The 9350-nt window shown below is 57.7% G+C and overlaps 1 protein-coding gene across 1 annotated transcript; it reads left to right on the top strand.

Moving 5' to 3' along the window:
- Positions 1-5037: 5037 nt before the first annotated feature.
- Positions 5038-7006, top strand: EGR4 (early growth response 4; the record flags this gene model as incomplete). Its single annotated transcript, XM_084262717.1, has 2 exons — positions 5038-5176; positions 5525-7006. 2 exons carry the CDS (start codon positions 5038-5040, stop codon positions 6850-6852), a joined length of 1467 nt encoding a protein of 488 aa, XP_084118843.1. The 3' UTR covers positions 6853-7006.
- Positions 7007-9350: the final 2344 nt, after the last annotated feature.

Raw genomic sequence — 9350 nt, 5'->3', positions numbered from 1 at the left:
CGAAGCCACTTTCTCACCCATGAGAAAAGCCTTTGTAAGAGGTTAGCATTACTGCAGGGAATTTCCCAGCTCTACCCATCACCACAGAGAGGTTTTGGTCACCAGCACACCCGTTAGCTCAGAGGCTTTTCTGGAGCTGCATGTGCAGAGGCAGTGGTCACTCTCCAAACTAACAGAAAAAGAGATTTCTTTGCCTAAAAAGTGAGCTTGTCTCACAGCACAGAGGGTTCTACGGGTTCAGAAAGGAGTCAGAGAGTGGAGAAATCCCCTGAGCACTGTTAAATATAGGGCATCAGGTCGAATGCAGAAGATGCATGAGCCATGAATACTTGGGGCTTGGAGAAGACACTTGGACATGGCACTTTTCCACAGAGATCTGTCAGTTTTGGGCACACGGGCCCAAGTTTGGCTGCCAAAGCAGTATTTCCATGAACAAATACTCAGCCCATCCTTTTGGAAAAATGAATTCCAGCATCAGATCAGCGTTGACCATCTCTGCCCTTACCAGCCTCTTCTTGCCCAGCCTGTGTGTTGTGGTGGGGAAGGTGCCTCCCAGACCTTCCCCCAGCTCCTTGCTGTCATGTGATGAGGCAAGGCAGGACGAAGAGGATGGTTCACCTCCTTTCAACTGCAACTTGTCCCTTAAATAGTGCTGTGAATTCCAGAAAAATCCAGCCCTACATCAAAATCTCCCCAGACTGCCCTACATCAAAATCTCCCCAGACTATCAGGAAGACCAGAGACCAAGCCCTCAAAGATGAAAACCAAGGGGAAAATCATGAGACAAAGCCAAGAATTAAGGCTTCATTTCCATGCTAAAACCCCAACTGGGAGGACAGACTGGGAAACTGGGGAGAAAGGAAGGCTGAAAGTGCATTGCAATGGACTGCACGCAGTATGGTGGGACAGTGACCCCTGGGACCAAGCTGGCCCCCGGCTCTACAGGGGAAACATCTGGGTGGATCAGCAGGAGCCAGGGAGGAGCTCACCAAGCAAGCTCTAGCCCTGGCTGGCAGCGGCAGGCAAGCACCTGGGGACATTGGCCCGTGCCAGCCAGTTCCAGATGGCAGGTGACCGGGGGAGTCCCGGGCTGGCAGCCTGTTCGCTGCGGCAGGCTGGGAGGGATTCAGTCCTGGGCGAGCTTGGGGGCAGGTTTGGGGCTGAGCAGCCTGCACCCTGCCAGAAAGCTCAGAGACACCTTCCAGGCTCCTGGCATTGCCAGAGCAGAACCACTCCTTCCTTTGGAGGCCTCATTTGCTGCCCCAAAGATGCTCCCACTGCACAGAGGGTGCAGAGAGGGTGCCCGAAGCCCTTCGGCGTGGGTGAACTGCTGCTGCGACATGCCCAGCAGACACACACAGCACTGCCACAGCACCTTTCCAAACCGCCTCAGCTCTTAAAAACCTTCAGCAAAGCTTCCCACAGCATCTCAGGGACCGAAGAAACAGAGAGAGAGGACCCAAAAACTAGGGCAGAGCCTGAGCTGCGGCACCTCCCCGGGGTTCCCGCCTGTGGCAAGGGGAGGGGTGGGGGGGACCTGGCTGCCTCATGGATTTCCTCCCTGTATTTTGATGATGACACGTTTCACTCCAGGAAGGCTATCCCGCCTCCTTGCCAGCCAAGTGTCCCTTCTGGGCAGGGAAATGCTGTGCCAGCACCCGGGCCTGGAGCTTGGCTTCGGTCAGGGTCACGTTTTCCCATTACCTCATGAGTCGTGTCACCTCCACAGTCGGAGCTAACACTACCACGCTCCTCCCATGGAAACTACGATCCAAGAGGGTCACTTCAGACTGGGTTTTTTTTTAATAGAAGTTGGGCTTCTGCTTAAAAGAAAAAAGCATTCATCCAGAGGAGGAGGACACATCAGGCAGCACCTATACAGCCAGCCCTGTACAGTCAGCAGGACTCTCCCAAGCACATATAAACTACACAATATTTGTTCATTTTCTTCTTTGGGGAACTGAAATGTCACCACTATTTTAGGACCACCTCTGAGGATGGAGAAAGGTTCAAGAGAGCTGGCAGTATCAGGGGACCTTCCCGTGGCACATTAGGCTGTCGTCATTTAAAAGGTGGGACAGTTTTTTCCACCTCCAGGAGGAAAGGAGAGCTGCTGGTCCTGGCAGCAGTTGTCCCTGGGATGTGCGCAGCAGCAGGCAAGAATGAGGATCGGGACTCCAGCTCAGAGACTGAGTTCTGTACGCATCCTAAAGCTCATCCTGGTTAAAATATGGCACAGCAAATAAAATAAGAGCCACCGAAGTCAGATGGGTCCATCTAACGCAGCCAAAGACAGGTGAAGAGGCAAGGAGAGGTAAAGAAGAGACCCCAAGGCCCATCCCTGGGTCATATCCCACCCTATGCAGCAGGTTGGGGTTGTATTCAGTAGCCACAGATGGACTATTTTGAATCTTTTTTATCATCTTGGTCCCTGTAATGCCCTGGAGCACTGAGTTTCAGTTTCATCGATCACTGTGGGGCTAAGTATTGCTTTTGGTTTGCCTGCAACCCACTTTCTGGACGTTGCACTGGGCTTCCCCCAGCTCCTGTGAAATGAGAAATGGTGAATAATTGGATCCCACTCACCATTTCCACACTCTGATAATTTTCTGGATCTCTCTTCATCCTCTCCTTTATTTCCAGCCCGAACCTTACAGCTCATTCCCTGACACTCCCTGAATCACCAGCCGGGCTTAATGCTTCTTTGCACCTCTTCGCCAGCGATCTCGGTGCATTTTGTGGTGCCGACGATGAGCAGCCTGCCCCCAACGTGGGGAAGTGCTGCTAGACACGTTTCAGAGTCACTTGCCCAAGGTAAGGCAGTGAGTCATTCCTGGAGACAGGAATAGCACCAGAGCAGGGTCCTGCTTCAGCTGCTGCGCCCCGGCTCGAGCATCACTTGGCCCCATGGATGTGGATGTGGGCACTGCTGCACAGCCCCAGCAGATCCTTCCCCTCCCCATCCAAGCTGTCTCTGTTGGGTGCTGGTGGTGATCCGCTCCCCAAAGCATTGCCACTCATCCAGGATTAGCTCCAAATGGGTGTTGGGAATATGGAAAACTCAACCAAACTTAGTCTGGAGAAGAGGAGGCTGAGGGGAGACCTTATCACCACCTACAGCTACCTGAAGGGAGGTTGTAGAGAGGTGGGCGATGGTCTCTTCAGCCAGGGGACAGGAGATGGGACAAGGGGAAATGGCAAGAAGCTGGGCCAGGGCAGGGGCAGATTAGATATTAGAGACAAATCTTTTACTGAAAGAGTTGTTGGGCCCTGGAACAGGCTGCCCAGGGAGGGGCTGAGTCACCTTCCCTGGATGTGTTTAAAAAAGGGTAGATAAGGTACTTAGAGATATGGTTTAGCACAGCACAGGAAATGGTTGGTCTTGATGATCTTAAAGGTCTTTTCCAACCTTGTGATTCTGTGAAACAACCAAACAGGGAAAGCAACAGCCTCCAGCATTGCTTCACTGGAGGCTTCACCACAGCCTCCAGCCTTGCTTCACTGGAGGCTTCACCCCACTGCAGCAGCTGGAGGGCGTCAAGAGGATGCTCAGGGCACTGTGGCAGGGGTGGAAGCACAGCCAGGATCCTTAGGAATCACTGCTTGTGTTGGTTCCACCCTTAAAACATTCCCTGTCAAAGAGCTGGTGGCATTTGCAGTACAGATCTGCCCTCTCCCAGCACAAACCCATGCCCACCGCACGCCAGCCTGGGTGGGAGCCATGAACTCGGATGACTGAAGCGCGGTGAGGGAGCTGGCCGCAGCGTGTGCCTCCTCTCTTTGGCCGTTTGCTCGGTCGCAGGAGGAGCCGGCATCCACTTCAGGGCTCCTCCGAGTCAGAGCAAACACCTCACGCCAGCAGAAAGTCTTGCAAAATCCGGCACGGGAAGGAGGGGAGGGGCGGGGAGGGGAGGGGGGAATAGCGAACCCAGCACCTTTCACGCTTCTAGAAGGAACAAGAGCAACAAAAGGCATTCACGGGGGGAAAAAAATAGCATAAGGCGAATAAGAGCCTGGGGAGATGTAAATCTGGGAGAACAGCAGCCCACGTTGGGAAGGGAGCCAAAGCCCCAGTGCATTGCTGCGGCGCAAGGGCCAGAACCCGAGGGGTGCCCAGTTTCCTTCCTTTCCCCCCCCATCCCTCTCTCACACACACACACACCCCTCCCCAGCCGTGGGAACTGCAGGGGCAAAGCTGCAGCTGAAGGAAGGCAAAGGCTGCGTGCAGCACGCCTGTTCTTGCACACGCGTGTGTGCACATGCATGTGGATGGGTGTGCTGGTGCAGAAGGTGTGATGGGGGGGTGGGGGGGGCTATGCGGGCAGGATTGCAGGGGGCTGCGGGGTTGGGGGGAGGGGGGGGTTGGTGTTGTGCACACAGAGCAGCAGCAGCCATGGGCCCTGCAGCGATTTGTTAAAAATATCGCGATTATTAGTTAAAAAGAGAGAGATGGAAGGGGGAAAAAAAAACAGAGGGAGAGAAAAGGGGGAGGGGAAGGGAGGGGGAGGGGGAGGGAGGGGGCAGCGCGTCACGGGAGAGATTTCCTTATTGGGACTCCCTAGCCTACATCCTGAGTCCATATATGGGCATTTACGTCACGGCAGCCTCACTGGGGACTCCAGAAATGGCTGCGGCGGAAGGTCGGAGCAGCCCCGCTGCAGCTATAAAGGGGGCGGCGGGGAGGGAGAGCCGGGCGTCCGCACGGGCTGCCGCTGCTGCCTGTCCCTGCCTGCGCCCCCTCCCCCTGGGACCTGCCCCCCCCACCCCAGCCCCCCACACCGGGGCACAGCACCCTCCGGATCGCTCCCGGCACCCAGCCCGAGCATCCCCCGGAGCATCCCCCATCACCCTGGTACCTAACCCCAGCATTTCCCGGTCCGGTCCGGGCATCCCGCAGCATCCCCCGGTCTGGTCCGGGCACCTCGCAGCATTCCCCGGACATCTCCGGGTATCCCTCAGCATCCCCCGGCTCTTTCCCCGGCATCTCCCGGTCCGCCCCAGCCCGGTCCCGCCGCTCCGGCCGTGCCTCCCGCTGAGATGCTCAACGTTATGGATTTCTCCTGCCCGGACCCGCTTTACTCCAAGTACGAGGAGAGCTGCGAGATGAAACCCGGGGACCTGCAGGGCTTGGGGCAGCCTGAGCAGCAACTTCTGGGAGAGGCCGATTTCCTCGGAGGTAAGGGCAGGGGAGAGCTGGGCAGGGATGAGGGACCCCGCTGGGAGCCAGAGCTGCCGCCAGGAATCGGGCATTTTTCCCTCCTCTGCTCCCAGCCCCTGGCTGGGGGTTCAACAGGCCCCTGCTAGCCCATGGTGGGGATCCTGGGGGTCCATCTGGGGAAGGGGGGTGTCGCCCAGGGCTCCCTGTGCGGTCTCGGGGACCCGGCTAGGACGGGGACCTCGCAGTGACGCAATATCAGCCTCCCGCTGTTCCCCCTGTATCCCGCCCCCCTCAACCTCCCCCTCCCCCCCCCCCTTCAATCAGATCCCTTCATACCTCTAACCTCCGTCCCTTCTGTCTCCCCAGGTGAGCTGCTGGGCACCCCGGTGAGCAGCGGGGCGGTGGATTACTCCCTCCTGGGCAGCCAGCCCTCCCCTTCGCTCAGCTACACCGGCAGCTTCTTCATCAAGGCGGTACCGGAGCATCCCCAGGACCAGGAATCCCTCTTCAACCTGATGTCAGGCATCCTGGGCATCTCCCCCTTCGCCTCCTCCGAGGGCCACCAAAGGCACATGGATGCTCTTTACCCCTGTCCCGAGGCAGCTCAGAGCCAGATGGACCTTTACACCGCCTGCCAGCCCGAAATGAATGGACCCACCCAGGCCCCCTTCCCGGAGCAGGGCTACGGCAGCTTTCCCACGGCGGAGGGTGCTCAACCCCTCCCAGCACAGCCCACCTTAGGAAACACCTCCCAGTGCTTCTTCCAGCCCAAGCTCCTGGACAACAAGCAGGACGTCAAGCTGCCCTCTGGTTCCCCACCCCTGGACAAATTTAAAGCCTCCTGTGCCCAGTGGGAGCCCGTCACCCAGCATCAGGCCTACCTGCCTGCCAGCTACCCTTCTCCCGAAGCCTTTCCATCTGGGGAGGGCGGCCAGGGGCTGTTCCACCCACTGGGCTCCAAGATGGAGAGCGTCTTGTCCGTCAGCTGCCAGTCGGAGCTCAGCAGCCTGGCAGAGGACGCTGCCTGCTTTGGCACCCATCTGGGCTTCAGCTGCGAGCCAGAGAACTTCCCGCCCCGCGGGGACTTCGCCGACACCAAGATCCACAACCTTCCTCCTCCCTTAATGCCAGAGTTCGACGCCTCCTTGGCCCAGCCTGAAGTCCTGCCGGGTCTGATGAGCTCTGCCGACCTCCTCCATCCTCACCCTTCACCTTCTGTCCCCCCCACGGACTTTTTGGGCCACCCCACTTCTTCCTCCATCCCTTCCCTGCTTCCCACCAACCCTCCTGCCTTGGCTGAGCCCAAGAAGAAGACCCGCCGGACCAAGTGCTCTTCCAAATGCTTCTGCCCGAAACCCCACGAGAAGGCTTTCGCCTGCCCGGTGGAGAACTGCATCCGGAGCTTCGCCCGCTCCGACGAGCTCAACAGGCACCTCCGCATCCACACGGGCCACAAACCTTTCCAGTGCCGCATTTGCCTGAGGAACTTCAGCCGCAGCGACCACCTCACCACCCACATCCGCACCCACACCGGCGAGAAGCCCTTCTCCTGCGACACCTGCGGCCGCCGCTTCGCCAGGAGCGACGAGAAGAAGCGCCACAGCAAGGTTCACCTGAAGCAGAAAGCCCGGACGGAGGAGAAGCTCAAAGGTTTGGGGTTCTTCTCAGTGGGTCTCTCCTTCGGGACGCTGTGAAACCCCAACCTGAACGCTGGGAGATGACGTTTCCCGAGGTCCCCCGAGCATCTCATGGGAGAGCTCCGGGTGGGAATATCCTCCTAGGGTGGCCCTGGAGAAGATGACAGCAGATCGAGGTGTGTGTGTGTGTGCCAGGGAGGAGAAGGGCACGTGGGACGAGGAGGCGATGCCGCGGCGCTGGACCGCTCGCTGTGGGAGGTGGGACATGGCAGCTCCGGCCGCCCGGAGCCATCTCCAAACTGCAGGGACTGAGTCATTTTATAGCTCCTGTTCCAAGGAGGGGAAGGAAACCCGTGTACAGGAAGAAATCCCCACTGAGGTGGGGTTATTCTACATCCCCAAACCCATGGACGGACACCCCGTGTTCGTAGAGACCCGGCTGTGGTTCCACCTGCCAGCACTTTACATGATGCTTCCAAACTGGTCATTTACTGGGTGGCACAGCCAGGGCTGCAGCTGCACCGGTCCTTTCTCCTGAAGGAGAGAGATGCCACCGGGCTCCGGCAACCGGTGCGTAACAGTCCCTTTGGAAAGGTGATGATGATGTTGTTGTTGTTATTATTATTATTTTCCTGTTTGTATTAAAAAAAAAACCCAAAACCAAACCTAAAACTGAAAAAAAACCCCAAACCTGCCAGAAACATTTGCAAATTGTGTCTATTTTTGTAATTAAAGATTTGAGCTGATCTCAGACCTCGCCGGGGTTGTGCTCTGCTTTCAGACCCATGCTGCAGCTGCCACCAGTGGTGTTTCTGTCGTGTCTCTGGCCTCTAGCTGCTGTGTACAGGGGGGAAAGATGCTTAAATAATTAGCAGGGAGAGGAAAATCAATCACTGCCGCAGTGAGGCTCCTCCTAAGCCCCCAGGGTGGGTGGCTTGTGCTGGGAGAAGGATCTTGACCTGGGACAGAGCAGGGAACGGGGCCCGGCTCCCCACTAGTGAGTTTCCCCTCCCCAAGAAGGGGGACATGGCTCTGGGTTTATTCTGGTGGGGCCAAGCCCTGGAGGGATCTGCCTTACTTGGACCCAGAGCCGAAGGGTTCACTGTGGGCACCCCAAAGCCCAGCCCAAACCCTCATCCCCACCCTGGGCTCCTCATCCCCCCTATGGGGTGTGGATGCACCACCAAAGAAACAAGGTGAAATACAGCCCTGGTCCCCATCTCCAACCTGGCACAGCCCCAGGGCTGGAGGAGATCCAGGCACCATCAGGCAGAGGCAGGCAGGCAGGATGTGGCCCCCTGTGAAGCCGGTGGGGGGCGGGGGCTGTTTTCTCCCTCCCTTTCAGCATTTCAGACGGCCAAGAGATGCCGTTTCCGTTCTCTTGGGACCAGCCAGCAGCCGGGTGGCTCAGGAGAAGATTTTGCAGTCTGAGCATCCCTCCTCCAGCAGTTAAAAGTCCACCAAAACCACATCTCCCCAAAACTGCATCCTCCTGACAGGAGATGCTCTCTCAGATGGGGCATGGCAGTCTTCGGTTTTCCTTAATCAGGAGGAGAAGGTTCCTGTGGGAATGGAGGGAGCTGGGCAGTGGGGACAGGGCAGCACATCCCCAGCTCAGGGCTCGGGGATCGTCCTCGATGCTCAGGAGTTTTGGGGATTATTGGGCTTTTTTACTTGCAGATGGGGAAACTGAGGCAGGGAAGGGGTGCTGAACATGGCTGCAAGATTTCTGCCCTCCACCAGTGCTGCAGAGGGGGAATCTGCTCCCAACTGTATGATGGAGGAGAGAGGTTTCCCTCTCCCTTGTTCGCCCACCCCATCCTTTGCTGACATGTGGGCTGGAGCATCCCAGGGTCAAACCCCAGTTATTCCATTATCCCAACAAAATCCTCTGCCCCACCCTGAGCTTGCCATGCGGTGGTAGGACCCCTTGGAGGTGGGGTGGGAAGTTGGGCAAGGGGATTGGGGTCCCTGAGGACCCCTGGCAGGCATGGGGTCGGGCAAAGGGACAGAAGGAAAGCTGCTTGAGGGGAAAACCCTGTATGTCCCCTCCAGACCTGTGCTCACACCTCTGATGGCACCCAAGGGAGCTTGTGCCCCTCTGGTGGGTACCCACGGCTGCTGGCCCCAGGAGCTGAACTATCCTATGGGGAAGGCGTGAGGGGGGGGAGGTTGATGGGGGGTAAGGGGTGCTGATCCTGAGCTAGCACCACTCTTTTGGGGGCAGATTGCCCCAGGCAGCAGAAAAAAAACCCTTTTCTTCTGGGAGGACACCCCAGATACCCTTAGCAAGGACCTCAGCACCCAGGGTTGCATCAGGAAGCAGCATCTTTTGGGCACCTCTCCACAGCTCTTCGATGGGCACTGAACTGTCCCCCCTGCACCACTGGCCATGTGTGATGCACGAAGGCTTTATGAACGCCCCTCCAAAAGCTCTGAGGAAGCACCCAAGCTTGAGCTTTCACCTTCTGCTCCCTCAGCCAGCGCTGCCAAGGGAAGATGGGAGGGATGGGGCACCCAGCTGGGCATCTGGGTGCATCAGCTTCAGGGGTGGG

Source organism: Gallinula chloropus (genome assembly GCF_964237585.1).
Source record: "Gallinula chloropus genome assembly, chromosome: 4".
In the NCBI taxonomy this organism is placed as follows: domain Eukaryota; kingdom Metazoa; phylum Chordata; class Aves; order Gruiformes; family Rallidae; genus Gallinula; species Gallinula chloropus.
This window is presented reverse-complemented; position numbering and strand designations above follow the sequence as displayed.